General features: G+C 38.1%; 4 protein-coding genes across 4 annotated transcripts; 2 read left to right on the top strand and 2 right to left on the bottom strand.

The window, feature by feature from the left end:
* Positions 1–369: 369 nt before the first annotated feature.
* On the top strand, positions 370–4,599 carry LOC137717308 (mechanosensitive ion channel protein 10). Its single transcript, XM_068456619.2, has 6 exons — positions 370–769; positions 1,270–2,727; positions 2,817–2,937; positions 3,321–3,614; positions 3,688–3,890; positions 4,138–4,599. The coding sequence occupies exons 2-6, from the start codon at positions 1,277–1,279 to the stop codon at positions 4,400–4,402; spliced, it is 2,334 nt and encodes a 777-aa protein (XP_068312720.2). The 5' UTR covers positions 370–769; positions 1,270–1,276; the 3' UTR covers positions 4,403–4,599.
* Positions 4,600–5,052: 453 nt separating this feature from the next.
* On the top strand, positions 5,053–5,645 carry LOC137717311 (uncharacterized). Its single transcript, XM_068456621.2, has one exon. The coding sequence runs from the start codon at positions 5,159–5,161 to the stop codon at positions 5,510–5,512; it is 354 nt and encodes a 117-aa protein (XP_068312722.2). The 5' UTR covers positions 5,053–5,158; the 3' UTR covers positions 5,513–5,645.
* Positions 5,646–5,804: 159 nt separating this feature from the next.
* On the bottom strand, positions 5,805–9,937 carry LOC137717309 (thermospermine synthase ACL5). The gene is made up of 10 exons (XM_068456620.2): positions 9,279–9,937; positions 9,035–9,101; positions 8,802–8,896; positions 7,797–7,899; positions 7,543–7,631; positions 7,297–7,453; positions 7,132–7,207; positions 6,857–6,915; positions 6,634–6,770; positions 5,805–6,442 (listed from the first exon to the last, which is right to left on the bottom strand). Exons 1-10 carry the CDS (start codon positions 9,464–9,466, stop codon positions 6,289–6,291), a joined length of 1,125 nt encoding a protein of 374 aa, XP_068312721.2. The 5' UTR covers positions 9,467–9,937; the 3' UTR covers positions 5,805–6,288.
* Positions 9,938–15,660: 5,723 nt separating this feature from the next.
* LOC137718384 (small ribosomal subunit protein uS3x) lies at positions 15,661–17,688 on the bottom strand. Its single transcript, XM_068457923.2, has 6 exons — positions 17,533–17,688; positions 17,238–17,385; positions 16,946–17,117; positions 16,389–16,443; positions 16,155–16,286; positions 15,661–16,032 (listed from the first exon to the last, which is right to left on the bottom strand). The coding sequence occupies exons 1-6, from the start codon at positions 17,566–17,568 to the stop codon at positions 15,859–15,861; spliced, it is 717 nt and encodes a 238-aa protein (XP_068314024.1). The 5' UTR covers positions 17,569–17,688; the 3' UTR covers positions 15,661–15,858.
* Positions 17,689–17,806: the final 118 nt, after the last annotated feature.

Raw genomic sequence — 17,806 nt, 5'->3', positions numbered from 1 at the left:
ATTTTTTATTTGGATTCGTGAGATTTAAAACCGATAAAAATAATTTGTAAGATTGTGATAGACAATCTTAAGAACTACTTATATTGATTTTAAATTTCAAAAACTAAAATGAGTAATTATAACTTGAATAATGTTATTCGTTCGCTTCAATTAAAATTGTTCTTAATTTCCATACAAGCTATATTACGAGACGAGAATAGAAACACAAAAATCTAAACATAAAATTAAATGAAGTTAATTATTTGGATAATGTTAAAGAGATCGAAATTTTAAATCAATTTTACAAACTAAATGATGTGCACCAATAAAAAAACAAGTACGTTAATCGGTACTGAATTAATAATCCAATAATCTACAATTACATAATTTAGTTTTGTAAATTTAATTTAAAAATTTTGGTCTCGCAAATTTAATTTTAAAAAATTTTAGTTTTCCTAATCACTTAACCTACAAATTAAATTTCCCAACATGTTTATTTACATCCACGTGGTTAAGAATATTATAGGCGTTCATAGGAATCTGCATTTCCTGAAAATTTGAACCCTCTGTGTCCCTCTCTGACTTCTCTGCAGCCAACTCTTCCCCCTCTACTCATTCACTTTCACACTTTTATAGATTTTTTTTCTTTATGTTTTGGGGTCTGAAAGTTTAATTTTCCAATCCCAGTTGAGCACTTGCTCTGCACTGCTGAATCGAAGAATCAGCATCCAGCAAATGATCTTCCATTGTTCCTTGGTGGGGTGCTGTCTCTGCTCTGTTAATAGCTCTGGTGAGTCTGATTTTTTGCATATTTAGATGGATAAGCATTCTATTTCTAAAAGTTTTAGACATTTTTTAGTGTTTGATTCGATCTTTTGGCGCCAAGTAACATATTTTCCAGTTACTTTAACAGAAGCAGATTACTATTGTTGTAAAGTTTCAAACTTAAATTAAAACAATGAAGATTGGATGTATCTGCCAAAAGGGTTTGAAAAGGTCAAATTTTAAATGTGGTTTTGTTTCTGGTGTCTCATGACTATTTTATTTGGGGGTTTTGTGAGAGCTTTTTGTGATGCTTAATGCTGTAGGGTTTAATCAGAACTAGTTAATTATTGTGTTGTTAGAAAAGTAAAGATTTGATTAATCCTGAAAGAAAAAGGGGAACTTGGGATGTATCTACCAAAGGGGTTTGAAAAGTTCACATTTTTTAATGCCATTCTGATTTTGGTGTTTTGTGGTTTATTTTAGTTGGGTTTTAATGCAAGATTTTTGTGGTGTTTGATGGGGTAGGGTTTCAATGAAGGCCATAGAGAGGGAAAAGCTTTTGAAAGCTGGGGAAGTAAGCATGTCGGAGAAGCTTTCTTCCCATGGAGGTGAAGTTATACTGGAAGTTCAAAGCGAGGAGAGCAATGCAGCAAAAGGATCTCCCTCAAAAGGCTCAGAATATTCAGCTCCCAGGCAAAGCAAAATTGGCTCGCCCGCCAAAGCATCCGCTGAGTCCAGCAGTGGGTTCTCTAAGTCAGTCCCGGTGAGCCACGCTTCACCTGAATTTTCGAGAGCCAGTCCTGGCAAGCCTCCCAAGATTCCCACCCGCAATGAGAGTCTTGCTAGGAGAAAGTCACTAAATAGGTCAATGTACTCGAAACCAAAGTCAAGATTTGGTGAACCATCAGTAGGCATTGATCACAATATGTTTGAAGAAGATCAAGTTGGTGCAAATTCCCCTTATAGGGTTTCATTCAATAGGGCTTCCCCAATTGATAAATCAGGTATTAGGAGTGTTTCAATCGCAGGGAGTGGGAGGATACCGCCTTCTCCAGGCAGGATTAAAGAGCAGGAGGATGAAGAGATTTACAAGAAGGTTAAATTGAGTAGAGATAATAATAGGAAAGTGAAAATGAAAACTGTGGTCTTGCTTGAGTGGGTTGCTTTTCTGGTACTTCTGGCTTGTTTAGTGTCTAGCTTGACTGTCGATAAATTGGAGAATTATATGCTTTGGGGCCTGGAAATATGGAAATGGTGTGTTCTTGTGATGGTGATTTTCTGTGGAATGTTGGTTACGAATTGGTTTATGCATTTCATAGTGTTTGTGATCGAGCGGAATTTTTTGCTGAGGAAAAAGGTTTTGTATTTTGTTCATGGCATGAAAAAGAGCGTTCAGGTTTCGATTTGGTTGGCTCTGGTTCTTCTCACATGGCTACTGGTGTTCAATCGTGGGGTCGAGCGATCAGAGACTTCCACCAAGATTTTGAATTATGTCACATGGACTCTTGTTTCCATTCTTGTTGGGGCTATTTTGTGGTTGTTAAAAACTTTGTTCCTTAAGATTTTAGCATCTACTTTCCATGTCAATACCTTTTTCGATAGAATCCAAGAATCAATATTCCATCAGTACGTTCTGCAGACACTTTCAGGGCCGGCACTTATAGAGGAGGCTGAGAGGGTTGGGAAATGTCCGAGCACTGGGCAACTGAGTTTCAGGACAACAAAGAAGGCTAAGGCTGGGAAGGAGAAGGGGGTGATTGATATGGCAAAGCTTCAGAAGATGAAGCAAGAGAAGGTTTCAGCTTGGACCATGAAGGTATTGGTGGATGCAGTTTCGAGTTCAGGGCTGTCCACCATCTCCCATACATTGGATGAGATGGAAGGGGAAGGAGCTGAACAGATGGATACGGAGATTACTAATGAGATGCAAGCAACTGCCGCTGCCTATCACATTTTTTTGAACGTCGCACCACAGGGTTCCACGTGAGAAAACCAACCTTATTATTTAGTTGTTATTTGTGATAGTCTGTGCCCTTTTCATGTGTTTTCTTACATATCTTACATCTGAGTAGATACATTGAGGAGGAGGACCTCATGAGGTTCATGATTAAGGAAGAGGTGGATTATGTGTTTCCGCTGTTTGATGGAGCAGAGACTAGACGTATTGACAGAAAATCTCTAACAGATTGGGTGGTAAGACCTTTTATTTTCATGTGTCTGGACTTCCACATTTAATTGTAATTATCGATTCTGTAGTCATGGAGTTTTATGTCTTGATTATACATATACATGCCTTGTTATGAATTCATGCACATCTTACAATCTAAAACATATAGCGGGGGATGGAGAAAGGGAATGTGATAACTCGAGTCTGTTTCTGTTTACATTGTTTCCCTTCATCATTACTCATCAGCGTCTGCACTTGGAGTCAATTTTGTTTAATGTTGAACCGCAAGGATAGATGTGAAAACAGCAGCATTCCTCAGTCATGTACATAATTGAGCTGTTGGTGGTCTGCCTTACAAAATTCGTTCGGATAAAGAGGTGAAACATTTTTTGCCTTTCGGGTTTTGCAGGTGAAGGTCTACAATGGTCGCAAGGCATTGGCTCATTCTTTAAACGACACCAAAACAGCTGTAAGGCAGTTGAACAAACTTGTGACTGGCATCCTGGTTGTTATTACCATTGTAGTGTGGCTTCTATTGATGGAAATTGCGACCACAAAAGTACTTGTCCTCCTCTCGTCACAGCTCGTAGTTGCAGCTTTTATGTTTGGAAACACTTGCAAGAATATATTTGAAGCTATAATTTTTGTGTTTGTAATGCATCCATTCGATGTTGGTGACCGCTGTGTTGTTGATGGTGTTCCGGTAACTTTCACAACTCTTGTATCATTACATTCGTTTTCCTTAATCAAATTTCTAATACCTGGAAACCTGACAGTTGATGGTTGAGGAGATGAACATCTTAAATACAGTCTTCTTGAAACTCAATATGGAGAAGGTATACTATCCGAATTCAGTTTTGTCCACGAAACCCATCAGCAATTACTTCAGAAGTCCAGACATGGGTGACGTTGTCGAATTCCAAATTGCTTTTTCGACAACAGTGGAGAGGATAGGCCTGCTGAAAGAGAAAATAAAGGAGTGAGTTAATCAAATCTTTTACTTGTTTATGTACGGGCTAGCACAGGTCAAGAAACATATATGTGTTAAAATTCCTGTCAAATAAACTGATATGTTACGCTACGAGATTAATCACAATTGTTATATCGTACAAACCGCGCATTCACACACGATTTCACTTGAGTAAAAAGTTTTAATTAACAGTCTAGCATCAATTTGTACTGCTTCTTTACGCTTACTCTTCTGCGATTTCATTTTGCTTGTTCAGGCATTTGGAGAGGAACTCGCAGCATTGGCATCCTTACCACAGAGTGGTAGTGATTGAAATCGAAAATGTCAACAAGTTAAAGATGGCCCTGTATGTCACTCACACGATGAACTTTCAAGAGTTTGGAGAAAAGAATAAGCGGAGAACTGAACTAGTCATCGAACTGAAGAAAATGTTGGAAGAGCTCCAAATCAAGTACAACCTGCCGCCCCAAGAAGTTCATCTCACTCAAACTAAATCAGACGCAGCTTTTGCCAACAAATGAGTTGTTGCGTGGTAAAAGGAAGAACTTTGATGATTTTGTTCTCTTTTCCGGTAGGATTTTTTACGAAGTACAATTAGTTTCAGTAGCTGGTTGAGATTTCTGCACTTTTTTTGGTGGTAACTGGTAACTTCAGAATTCTTCATTTGAACAAGGTACTAAATTTATCTGGATTAACAACCAAAATATTTCTTCTGGTATGTCTTCAAATTTTGAAAGCTCAAATCATGTAAGGTGATGCCTATGCCTGTTTTCAGACGCGAAATTTCCGCACTCTTTTCTCTTTGTGCATTTCGGCCTTTGAATTGAATAAATTAAAAGACAATCATGAACTAAAAGTGAATTGGGTGCTAGAACGAGAAAATGTGTATGCGAAAATTGTCTCCCTTCAAAAGTCTGTACCCAAGAGGAAAATCTTCGGTCAGACTGCCTAACTACGTGGATGATCCAAATTCCATACCATACGTGATGTGCCAAGTGCCATGTATGCTTTCTCAATAGCAATCCTGAATTCAAGTTTCAAAAGGAATCAGTTTCTAGCAGATCAAATCTATGGGATAACCTTATCCTCCATTCCCAGGCAGAGAATTTGCCACATAGGATATCTCAAAAGAGACACATCAGCTTTTCAAATCTCTAATTTCCACCCACCATTTCATTTGCCTCCATTTTCTCATCCAATATCTAAAGCTACCTATCCCAACTCTCCAAAAATAACACCACCTACATTTTGTACCAAGCAAAATTTAGACCCAAGAAATGGCTTCCGCTTCAATGGCCATGCCACTAATGTCTGCCACCCAAAACACAGAAGCACTTTTCAGATCAATCCCATTGAAGCCATCAAAGAAAGCTGCTTTTGTGAACCCAAAGCCCAAGGGCACGTTCAAGGTGGAGGCCTCTTTGAAAGAAAAGGCGGCGACAGGCCTAGCAGCGGCGGCATTGACAGCCTCCATGGTGATTCCTGAGGTGGCTGAGGCTGCAGGGTCTTCCGGGCTTACGCCGTCCTTGAACAACTTCTTGCTCAGCATTGCTGCTGGTGGAGTTGTGCTTGTAGCTATCATTGGTGCTGTTGTTGGGGTTTCCAACTTTGACCCAGTTAAGAGAGCCTAAGAAATTAAAGACTGAAACTTTTTCATGAATTAATTTTTATGTCTATTTCCTGTTATTCATAAACTGTTCTTGGTTAATTCTGCGTACTGTGCAACTCTGGATGATTATATGAAATATGTTTTTTTTTCTTCAAGTGAATTGGTTTTTTATTGTTCATAATAATTATCATGGGAAATACGCAAAAATAAGAACACAAAACAAACCGCAAAAATAGAACGGCTTATTGTTTGTTTAGTATCATTTTGTTTGTGTTTTCAATTCATATTTCCCTAGCTTCAAACACCAATAAATCTTAGGATGGAAAGGAGGAATGCCTCATTTTTCTTCATTCATTGAAAGATAAAAAAGATAATTGAAGCAATAGTCTCTCAACTTTGACTTAATTGGAGTTTTGGTCGTAAACTAAAAATTTGTGAGTATTGGATCCCTGAACTTGTAATAATGTGGAGCCATGATCTTTTTGGCTAACTCCATTAGAACTTTCATCCATCTTTGCCCCTTTAAACCTTTTATTTTGGATGAAAGTTCTAACGAAATTAGCAAAAATGACTATTGCTCCATATTATAACAAATTCAGAGACCAATACAGATTTTTAGTTCAGGGACTAAAGCTCCAATTAAGCCAAAATTCAAGGACCAATTTTCTCAAAATAAAAACAAGCTTAAGGAAAGTCTCACTTTTGAAACCCTATGAACCCAATGAAGCTAACATAATAATCTAGTGTAAAACCAAATGCTGCAAACAATTGTTGCCTCTTTTTTTTCCCCTGAAGAAATCAATAACTGTAAAAACTTCCATTCTTCTTCACTTCTTTTTTGGCTGTACAGCAATTCCCCCAACCAGTTTCTTGAGACTTCAGTAAAGCCACCCCATGCCCATGGACAAACCTTGCATCTTCCTCAGTGTAGACATGAGTTTCATTCAGCAACCTAAAAAATATGAAATGTTACACAGAAATTAATTGGATTCGAGCATTTTCGCACACCTTAGTGGGAAAAAAAAAAAAAAAAAAAAAAAAAAAAGCGCCAAGACTGCATGATGACTATTTTGAAGTACTGATTATAGTTCCCGTAATATTTAGATGGCCCATTGTATGATGATAAAACGGAAGTGATCTTACGATAAAGAAACAGTTTTGTTCATGGTTGCAGAGGACATGAACTGAGCACCGTTCAGGTAGTTTAGCTCCCCATCAATTCTTTCCTCTATCCTCCGGTCCATTTTCTCAGCATTGATAGAAAACGGCTCGTCCGAGGCCTAATTAGAACATGGAACAAATAAATTAACTGATACTAATGCAATCCTATCAAATTAATTAAGCTAAGAGTGTATACTTAACATACCATAACCCATCCCCATGTATCTGCAAAAGATGGTATGTGAGCTGCATATGGCACCACATCTGCACAAACATGTAAAATGAAGTCACAAACAAGAAATGAATTAGACTAAACAACATGATGACGAAATCAATATCAATATCGGCAACTGTAATGTCAAAAAAGTATCGATAATATCAACAACATCGACTAGCGTTTCAACAACGTATTTGCATTTTATAAAGTGCAGTTAACTGCACCAGAGAACAACCCTACGTATACACATGTGGGAGACTTACACTTGAAGACCTGTTTAATTGTGTTGTATATAGAGGTGAAGACCTCTTTGTGGGTGAAAATGCCTGCTGGACCAGCCTGCAAGTAAATTTTAAACACTATGTTTAGTTACTGCAAAATGGTAAAAATTAAATGGGGCATATATGCATATAGTTAACATTATTTACCTGGGTCACAAAAATGCCACCATGATTAAGCTTAGGTTTAAGAATTTTGTCATAGAAGGATTTTGTGTAGAGTTGATAGCAAGGTCCTCCTTCAACCGGGTCTGCTAAATCTCCGACTATGATATCAAATTTTTCGCAACTCTTCTCCAATTCCGCCCTTTAATAACAATGTTACGTATAAGAGGTTAGGATGACTGTTTCGGAGCGTTAATAACAATTCGCAGGAGGAGCTAATAGTACACTTACTTGGCATCATTTATAATAAGGTTAAGCTTATGATGAGAAAATGCCTCCTGATTCACTGTCAAATGCCTGCGGCAGAAATCAACCACCTCCTGCAATAGGTGCCACAAATTATTTTATTTATTTTATGTCTTTCATTTGGCGCAAAACCAAGTGATGTTTTAAAATTCATACAGTCGACCTCATTTAATAGGATAAGGCTTAGTTGTTATTGCTAAAATCATCCCACAATCTTTACCTATATTATGATTAGTTACCTGATCGATGTCACACATGGTAACTTTGTCCAGTAATTTGTGCTTGAGTGCTTCCCTTGCAGCTGACCCTTCCCCACCTCCCATTATGAATACACGTTCAGGCCTGCACTTCTTAAAACTAATTAATTAGTTGAAGGTGGACGCAACTAATCATACAAAATAAATTAAAAACAAAATCATTCCAACAAATAAATTAAAAACTAAAATAAAAAGGCTTAATTGTAGCAATGGTCTCTCAACATCACCTTTAGCTTATTTTTAGTTCCTAAACTCTCATATTAGTTTCTTTAGTCCTCAAACTTAGAAATGTGTTATACCATTGACCCCTTTCACTAGCATCATCTATTTTTCCGTTAAATTCAGCAATATATTTGGAATTTCATCCCACATCACTAGTGAAAAATAAATTTAAAAATGAGAAAAACCCTAAAAAAAATCAGATTTTTTTTTTTGTGTGTGTGTAAGAAAATTGAATACATAGGAATTATTTTTAGTAGTACAATATGTGATTTGTTAGTTGTTTAAGTCCAACAAAAGTTTGATTTCCTACAAACTTTGAAATTACATTGCCTAATATTTACAAGTTGCTAAAGTCCAACCATTGTCATTATGTGTTTTTATAGTTCAAATTTCATTTTTTTCTTCTAAGTTTTAGATATTAATTTATGAATTTTCATTAGTTGTTTAGCTTATTCTATTGTTTTTTTTGAAGTTTTAAGTTGAAGGTCCAATATACCCTAGATTTAACAGAAAAAAAGACAACGTTAGTTAATAGGACCAACGGTGCAAAAACATTTTAAGCTCGAGAATAAAAAAAACTAATATAAGAGTTCAGACTAAGGTCAAACTAAGGACAAAATTCAAGAATCATTGCTACAATTAAGCAAAAAAAAATCTAAAGATTCTAAAAACATGCTAAAGTACTAACCACCAATAAGAGCACCTATATAATTATATGGTGATCAACAAGTAATTAAATGAATGTTAATTTAGAGGAGGGCTGACTTTGGGTGACATAAGAGTGCAGGATGTATCAAGCATTCATGATATATAAATTCATCCACTTCTGCACTTTGCATCTTCCCATCAATCATCAGTACCTGTATACAATTTATACACACAAATTACACAATATCAGCATCAACGTCCCGTTACTACTATTAAAAAGAAATAACATTTAAAAAGGAGACTCGAACTTAAAACCTCTTCCGTAGCTTAAAAAGAGAAATATCACAAACCTTCCCGAAACGCTTTGTGTCCAATAAAGCTATCTCCTGGTACTCGCTAGTTCCTTTATGCAGCACACTGTAGAGACAAGACCAACACACAAACATAAGTGAAAGAAACCCTGAAGAAAGAAGAAAAATACAGTATGATCTGGAGACGCATATTACTAACAAGAAGTTATGAACAAGAAGTAGGCTATATCCAGAGTTCGAAACCCTCTGCAATTAAAAAAAGAATATGTGAAAATTTACAAACCCGTTGACATTGAGAGCAAATGACCATTTGAGATCGTCATCAATGGTTTCTTCATACCAGGAACTATCTGTATCTCTCTCTATGTGGTTGCTACCGTTTAGTAGTAACACTGCTTTAGGATCAAGCTTCTCACTGAATTTTGAGAACCCATTTCCGTTTGCATGGTAAAACTCAACAGCCTCACCCATTTTTTTTTGGGAAAATTAGAGAAGAAACCTAGACAGGAACTTTAGGGTTTGGATTAGGACTTAGAGGAAATGAGAGGGTTTGCAGTGCAGGTTGGCAGAAAGGAAAGGGGGTTAGCTGCTTTATATAGTGGCACAGGAAACTCGATAAACTATAAGGGCACCCAAATAAATAAATGAAAGATCAAATCTATGCACTGGTAATTGCTAAGTCAGAAGATTAATCTGTATATTATTAGGAGCACGGGTAATGATTTTGTCACTAGCTTGCAATATCACGAACTTTCTGTTGCACTTCCCACAAGCAAAATTAGTACGTAAGCCATGCCATCATAATAAAAATCTAAAGACACGCCGTGTAGAATAGGAGTTTGAAATTCGTTCTTAACCACTGGGTCACCCCGTGATAGATAAATGGGATTAGGAAGTTGGATTGAGCAAGTTTTAGGAAAAATACAGTGACAAATTGCAAACGGTACGCCAAGCAATTTGCAGTCATTATAAAACGTGTTGGATACCAAAGTTAGTGTCCCTCCCATGAAACGAAACGCACGCGTAGGAGCACAGTTGGCATTGCCAAGTGTGCAAAAGTTACACCTGGCGTGATCTTACAGGACAAAAGCACGTACGTGGGACCCACTTGGGATTGTGGCCTCCTTGCAAAACTTTGTATTGCATATGCGTTTCTTTCCACACCTAAAATGTGTTGTGAGAATGCATGCGATGGGTGGGTGAGTTATCCATTTGCTTGTTTGTTTCTGGTTACTTGCCCACAAACATGATTTTGGCCTGCGAAGTGGGGTGTAAGCATGTCCCACTAAGCAAAAGCTTGGGATGGATTTCATGGAGTAGATGGGCCCCACATCCATGTTTGGGACGAGTAATTTTTCGATGTATTCAGAACACCATTATGTGATAACATTATTCTACTTAAAGTATAATAATATACTATAGAAGTACTAGATATCAACTGAACCTTGTCGTCCAATTATAACCCTAAATAACGTGATAAGATTCTGAATGCACTAAATTTATCTCTTGAAAATAGCCTGTGGGCCACACATTTGCTATTGTGGGAGAGAGGGTAAATAGATTGGAGGAGGGGAGGAGGCGTCCTCAATTGAGAGCGTGGGGTGAATCCACTAAGCTATTTTTGTGGAACACCCACTCCTTCACACTAGGTTTTCATTAGCTTCCTCATCATCTCATCCATCCCATGTTTCGTTATCTTCTTTACTTTGTTTATTATTGTGTGCATTATTTGATGTCTTTCATGCCACGTCTCAAATGACCATATCACCCATTTGCCCTCGTACTATGCCAAAAGTCTAAAAACATTTGTAATTGCATGCACGAGTTCCCATTTGGAATTGAGATAACCAGTAGGGTAACTTAAAACAATAACATTGCAAATGGGAACTACATTAGGAATTACCCTTAATCTCTTATTGTTAGAGACACTCAAGCTCCTATTGTTTTAAGTTACCCTATTAGGTCTTTGACCACCACTCAACTAGTGCCTAACGGACTTTAGAACATTTTTGAAAGTTGAAACCTCTTTAAGGGGGACAAGGGTAGAAAAAATTATTGCATCAAACCCAGCACCATAAGGCGTTGTGGTCTTTGTTAATTGTAAGGGCAGCTCACAATCATATATATTTAGGGTTACGGTTAAGTCAACTTTCACAGTCTAATAGGCACTTTACTAGTTCCCACGCCAAGTCAAACCTTTTTCTGTAGTTCAATATATTTTCCATGGAAAAGGGTCAACTTAGAGTTTATATTTAGAGGATCCTAATAGATACTGATAAATATATACGGGAACAGATATGTGACATCCCTTTTTATAAGTTTTGACACGTTTTTATGAAACTCATTTTGTAATTTCAACAATCCGAACCTTAGAAGTTTATTACTAAGTCAAACAAATGGGAATATAATTGTTAAAATGCAAAAAACTTCTCCATCACTCGTTATATCGATTACACATAAACACTTACGTACTTTTCAAAATAAAAGATATAGAATTATGCAATCAGACTTTGCAGTGGGATTATTCTTAGTCTTCAATTGAAGAAACCTCGGAAGATAATGAGCAATGACACACCATTTGTATTAATCTACAAATCCACCAAAAGAAAATATTAAAATATACACACAATAAAAGTAATTTTTGTTGAAATAAAGTTGATCCAATAATTAATGGAGGCAGATTCTCTGCCTTTCCATTTTTCGTGTCCTCCTGTTTGTGTGGTCACGGTTAAGTCACGTTAACACTTAATATTACTATTCTTTTTTGTCTTATTATCTCTATAAAAAAAAACATATAAAATGTTGACGTGGCTTAATCGTGACTACACAAAACAGAAGGGCACGAGAAGTGGGAGGGCAGAGAATCTGCCTCCATAATTAATATCATGACTCGTCAGCATTTACATTTGAGTGATGAGGCGTGCTTGGTGCTCCCCACTATTACCAGAATATCACTCTCTCTCTCTGCAAAATGCAGAATAAGGAGTTGAGATCCTCGCCAAACCTCTATGTCCAAATTCGATGAATCCGAAAATTCAGACTGTTCAAGTGAGAGAGATCCGAGCCGTTTAAGGTTTGGTTTTGTGTGAAGTGGACCAATGTGATAGTTAATGAGAGCCGCCTGATTTAAAATGAATGGTCCGAATTTCTTGATTCGTCAGCTCTTAATACAGAGATCCGAGAGGATCTCAATTCCATAATAAGGTTCTTTCCCCCCAATTGGAATTTCCACAAAACAAAATGGGATTGAGGACAAAACCCACTGTCAATTTTCAATCTTCTCTCACTTTTGGGTAACGTGGGTTTTGTGCTTTGTTTTGTTCCTCCAAAAACCTAAAACCCTTTTGGCTCACGATATTGTTGTCGTAAAAAGTGTGATGCTCTTGAGTAACATGCCGTCAAATTGTCTTGCACACGTGTTGTTAGGGTTTCTTAGTGCTGGAACTGGAAGCTGACCTACAAATGATGTCAATCTGATAAGATTATATTTCTTTCAAGCGGACAGCAAAAATTCTGTTACGCTTTGGTGTATCATTTGCATCGAGATTTTTACACGTTAGATTTGGTCATCTAAAGGCCAAAAGTAAAAACCCTAGTAGGTATAAGACACTGCGAAACATACTACAAAATCTCAGTGGATCGATGAGGAACAATCGTACGTACATCATACAATTACAATACACATGGTTTGTGAGTTGAGAGAGTATAATTGCAAAAGAGAACACAAGAGTTAGTGCTGAAGAGGGACCAAAACTCAAATTGGCTTCCGTGATATGGACGGAAGCCTGCATCGTATTTCAGTGTTAGAAAAATATGGTAAAAGTGAACGATCAAATGCATGCATAAAAAGAAAAATGGTGGCCTTCCTCAGGCCTGCCTGCCTGCCTGCCTGCCTGCCTGGTCAACTAATTATCTTAGCCTTTTTGCTTATTGGTTTAATCCCGAAAATTAAATAATAGACTTGTAATTAAGCTAGTCTAATTTGGAGTAGGATCCTCTCCAGATCCTCTTTGTGGGAATTCGGGGATCAATCAATTGTGTCTGTTCGTAGTATATCGTACGGTTAGAAATTATTTTATATTTTATATTTAAAATTGAATATAAATAGTACCTAATGAAAACAAACCGCACGATATACGATGAACATATACGATTGATTGATCTTCTGGATCCTCTGACAAAGAGAATCCGAAGAGGATCCTTGTCCGTCTAATTTATCCGCCGTATGAAAACAACACGTGCATGATTGTATTTAACTGGTAAGACCTAAACCCATTATCCATCAGTAAGCAAAGAAACAGCCAATCTCACTAAAGAAAAATTCGTTTACCCTAAACAAATAATCCATGGGGACATCAAAAAGAAAATAAATCCTATGAGAAATGACGCGGCACGAAGCCAACGATTATAAGTTTTTGTGAGAAATCCCAAAGGTTGTATTTGATTAATTGATGAAAGATGATTACAATGAAGCATCTATTGGCTTAACTAAACGGATTACAACTCCCTAGGACAACTCAAAGGGCTTAGGTAATTAAAACGAAAGCAAACGACATTAATTGGGTACAAACAAAAAATTTAATTTTTACTACAGAACTTAAAATGCAATTTTGGAAGCCTTAACTGTCTTGGATGGTCAAAATCCATCATATGTCACGAGAAGGGTGTGAGTGTGAATTGTGATGTCGTTCCCTTTCCGAAAAAGTGTCATTAGCCAAAATCGTAACTCAAACGCTAAGTTTGCAAATTCCCGCTGCATCACCTTGTCTTCCGTCGGTCCATTTCCTTTTCAAGCCACTCGGCCTTTTGTTCTATATCAGGTACTTCCCAACTTGATCCTCTTGTTCAAATTTAAACATAGCCAGGCTTTGTAAGAGTGAGTTAGTTACACCAATTGCCAACAATTAATCTGCTAAGATTTGGCTATCATTGATATACAAACTCTCCAGAAAAGCTGGCGCCATCCACCGCAAGGAATCCTTCAAGTCAGAATCTCTCCCCGCCGTTGAAGAATTTGTCACAACCTTAGGATGCTCGAGAAGAGGCAATGGTGAAGGGTACCTATTTCTCACATCTTCTGGAAAGATGTGAGCCTAAACATTCAACAACAAAAATTATATCAATCAAACAATATAATGGTACATAAAATTCCTGAAAAAATTTATCATATCAGTAAAAATCCTCTTCTTCAAAGCTGAAGTTGAAGTTGATTGCAGCCCCCCGTAAATTTGGAGCGTTCAAGGAAAAGTTGGACAACAAATCACAAAACACGCGGAGATTTGAACGAGAAATATTAAGAACAAAAGAAAGTAAATTTGGAGTATTGATCTTGGCCTTCACAACGCAACCACCAGCACCATGATCGCATCCACAGAATACTAGTTGTAGATGCTGATTATGTCTACACCATCGGATGACAACCATTTGCCGGAATCTGAGTAACACCAAACTCTTAAGGGGACGAAACCCTGAGCTGACGTCTTCAATCCATTGCCCTAGAAACCATGCATTGGACAACTCTAGATGTCTAAGTGTTTGACAAGAGCAAATATCAATGCCGCGCATCCCAAAGTGAAATCTATCACTAGCTCAATATCTAAATGATTCAATATCTATAGCTTCAACTTTAATCCTCGCGTTTCCAGAGCATGTAAAACGGTATTGAATGGGAAACACCTAATAACCTCCAAGGATTTGGGGCTCGAGCTCGAAAGTTTAGCGTTACTCCGTAAACCACATGAAGTAAGGGACAAACACTCGCTAGGACACCCAGAAATTAATCTCATGTGATCGTGCAAATGCACGTATTCGAGGGGCATAGTTTTCAAAGATATATATGGAAGACTTGTGGAACTCATGTTCTTGTCCTTTATTCTTACGCTCTCCAAAATTTAGGGTGGTTAAAGATTTTGTACTGAAAACTGTCTGCGGCATGGCGTATCTGCCGGTGGCGTTCCATGCTTTGTGATGAGTACAAGGGCTGATGTCTAACTCTTTAACGTTACTCTCAACTGGCAAATGGTCTTATACCACTGTGGTAAAGAGGAGAGTTGCCCTTGCACCATGGCGTGGGTCCGAACCCGTCAGCTCCCTAATCTAACAAATCCATCGTTTGACAAAAAAAAAAAAAATTACTCTCAACTGCAAGATTCAACCACTTACCTATGATCGCGAAGCCTTGTAAACACTTCATTCGAAGCATAAATTGTCCACATCACACTTCATCTTTCTCGTAGCGCTTCGGAGACCTTTGCTAGAACCTAGTGAACGATATCCTCTTCTTACAATAGTTACCCAAAGGCTGCTCATCGTAGTCAAAATGTAATAGGGCAACTAAGGACCATGCGCGTGCACATTGGTTCGAAAGAATGCTGGCCCCAACGGCGGGTTTGGCGGCAAAGGTTTCGAGAATTTGGAAAACAAGGTGGTCAGGCAATTGGGGGGTGTACGTCTCCAAAGGTACCAGACTTTGTTTTTGATCAACATCGTCTCCACTGTGCCTTTTGATCTTGTTTGTGTTTCCGCTGTCGTTGCGGGAGTCTGCGGTTTTTCTTTTCGGCCATGATCAACGCTCTTTGAAATGCATCGATACACAGAACAAATCAGTTTGGTGTAATGTTACCAGTTTATTTCTCTAATAACAAGTGGGTTGAAAGATACAGACATCAGAGGCAATTCACCATCATTTTTCACTCATTTGAAAACAAAAGTAACGTGAACAAAACCGAAATACGAAAACCCGAGGAGTTTATCAAATAACAAAATAGTATTCTTCCTCTCCTGATTTCAACAAAAACCTGTTTGCTAACATAATGCTACATAGCAATGTCGTTGGAAAAACAGACCCAAACAACTAACTCAGTTTAAGCTACTGCAACTGGAACTGGCTCTATGTTGATTGCTGCGGGTGGAACGGGAAGATACTGTTCTTCCTTGGGGGTGTGGATGGTCACCAAATCAGGCAATGGAGTCATTGGTCCCTGCTTGCCCTTGGGATCCCAGTCAAGCATGATCTTCACCTTAATACCAAGCACACCCTGTTGCAGTTGCCAGAGCAAAGACACAATTAACTACACTTGTCGAAAAGAAAATAAGCAAAAATCACAGGATCGCTTCATTTGCAAGTTGCAACAAAAGATCGGTACGAGAAGAAGCTAACCTGTCTAAGAAGAACGTGCCTCACGGCTGAGTCAATGTACTCATTGACGGGCTGACCAGAGGAAATCATGTACCCATCCTTAAACTTCATTGACTTGGCACGTGCTGCCCTGAGCTTTCCACTAACAATAACCTGCAAAAAGATTAAGATTAGATTTCAGGAGCCAATTTCAACACCCCGACTAAAAAGACTTCATTAATTGTTCAAAAGGACAAAAGGAGACTTAAGGGATACCTCACATCCCTTTGCACCACTCTCCATGACGAATCTCAGCACACCATAGCAAGCCCTATAAAATCAAAATATCTCAGTAACAACACAACATGTCAACATATCGTCGGATAATTATATGTAAACGGAAAGTAGTTCAAGAACTCTTAAAGATGTGGGAAATATCCCAAACTCCAAGCACCTTAACAGTTGCACAAGAAGCCTGACAAACTCCAACAAGGTTTTAATTTGAGCATTGATAAAATCAACCCAATGGTTCACGGGCAACGAGCTACAGGTATAAAGTATAAAAAAACAATGCTGATTGCCTTCCGTGTGGTGTAACGTGTGATTCGGAACCATTCAATGATTATAATTTCTCCATCCAATAACCAAAGCCGGGAAAGAACATGAATTTATCAATCCTAAGCTAACAAAATATAGATGGAATGAGCAATTATCGTCATCCTCAGACACGAGGTCGGCAACAACTACATCATAGCCTACTCGCTGAAAAGATGACTTCTAACATAATTATATGAATTTTGTATTGAGATAACAAAATGAAAAATGAATTGAACCTGCGAACAGCGAGGCCTCCCAGGAGCTTGTATCGGAGAGATTCAGCCTGAGCAATGGCACAGAGTCCTCTGTTGTTCACCTTCTCAGCATAGAGCTCGACGCTGTTCTCGGGGAACTTGAATCTCTTCTGAACAATAGATGTCAGCTCCCTAATCCTCCTTCCCTTCTCGCCTATTGCACATATAGGCACACATATAAATACATAGATATTTAAACTAATACGTAATTATCAAAATTAATCTCAGTAAATTCGATTAACAAACAGAATTACATATCAAGAGTGAGATTTACCGAGGACGTTTTGAGTGCGAGTGGCTCGGATGATGATCTCAGTGCGGACAGGGGTGACCCTGACTTCGACGCCGGAGTAGCCGTCCTCCGCCAGCTCTCTGGTCAGAACCTCGTTCAGCTCGGCGAAGAAAACTCCGTCGGCCACAAACTATCAAATCACAGAACAAAACACGACTGATTGATTGACTGACTGTATAATAATTTGAGTGATTGACTGACTGTATAATAATTTGAGATTTGATATGATGCGAAATAGGTGATTAGGGTTCTGGGGTGTTCTAGGGTTAGGGTTTACCTTTCGCTTCTTGCTCATCTGGGTAGCAGCCGCCATGTTGTTGGGTGAAATCGGAGGAGATCAGAGAAACACTGAGCTTCGGCGCTTTCGGCGTTTTCTTGCAAAAAACCCTAATTTGCTTCAGTAGAGGCTTTGATTGACACATTTTGTTTGGTATATAAAGGAGGGAGGGAAGAGGGTGATCTGACGGTCCATTTCGTGATCATGAACTTAGACGGATGAGATTTAGTTGAGCCCGTTATCTCTTCTTTTTTTGTTGGTAAAATAGGTGGGC

This window comes from Pyrus communis, chromosome 8 (assembly GCF_041283825.1).
Source record: "Pyrus communis isolate YQ-2024b chromosome 8, ASM4128382v1, whole genome shotgun sequence".
NCBI lineage: Eukaryota > Viridiplantae > Streptophyta > Magnoliopsida > Rosales > Rosaceae > Pyrus > Pyrus communis.
Note: the sequence above shows the minus strand (reverse complement) of the source record. Positions and strands in the feature narration are given on the sequence as shown.

What these genes read in the sequence shown, in the direction of transcription:
- LOC137717309 (XM_068456620.2), bottom strand. Translation starts at nt 9,466, where the DNA reads ATGGGTGAGGCTGTTGAGTTTTACCATGCAAACGGAAATGGGTTCTCA. An exon ending in GCACTCTTATGTCACCCAAA is followed by an intron (nt 7,900 to 8,801) that starts GTCAGCCCTCCT and finishes TAAGAAGTGCAG; the next exon opens with GCCTGAACGTGTATTCATAA. An exon ending in GTGGCATTTTTGTGACCCAG is followed by an intron (nt 7,208 to 7,296) that starts GTAAATAATGTT and finishes ATTTACTTGCAG; the next exon opens with GCTGGTCCAGCAGGCATTTT.
- LOC137717311 (XM_068456621.2), top strand. Translation starts at nt 5,159, where the DNA reads ATGGCTTCCGCTTCAATGGCCATGCCACTAATGTCTGCCACCCAAAAC.
- LOC137718384 (XM_068457923.2), bottom strand. Translation starts at nt 17,568, where the DNA reads ATGGCGGCTGCTACCCAGATGAGCAAGAAGCGAAAG. An exon ending in AGATGAGCAAGAAGCGAAAG is followed by an intron (nt 17,386 to 17,532) that starts GTAAACCCTAAC and finishes GTGATTTGATAG; the next exon opens with TTTGTGGCCGACGGAGTTTT. An exon ending in GGAGGCCTCGCTGTTCGCAG is followed by an intron (nt 16,444 to 16,945) that starts GTTCAATTCATT and finishes TTGATTTTATAG; the next exon opens with GGCTTGCTATGGTGTGCTGA.
- LOC137717308 (XM_068456619.2), top strand. Translation starts at nt 1,277, where the DNA reads ATGAAGGCCATAGAGAGGGAAAAGCTTTTGAAAGCTGGGGAAGTAAGC. An exon ending in AATCTCTAACAGATTGGGTG is followed by an intron (nt 2,938 to 3,320) that starts GTAAGACCTTTT and finishes CGGGTTTTGCAG; the next exon opens with GTGAAGGTCTACAATGGTCG. An exon ending in CTGAAAGAGAAAATAAAGGA is followed by an intron (nt 3,891 to 4,137) that starts GTGAGTTAATCA and finishes TTGCTTGTTCAG; the next exon opens with GCATTTGGAGAGGAACTCGC.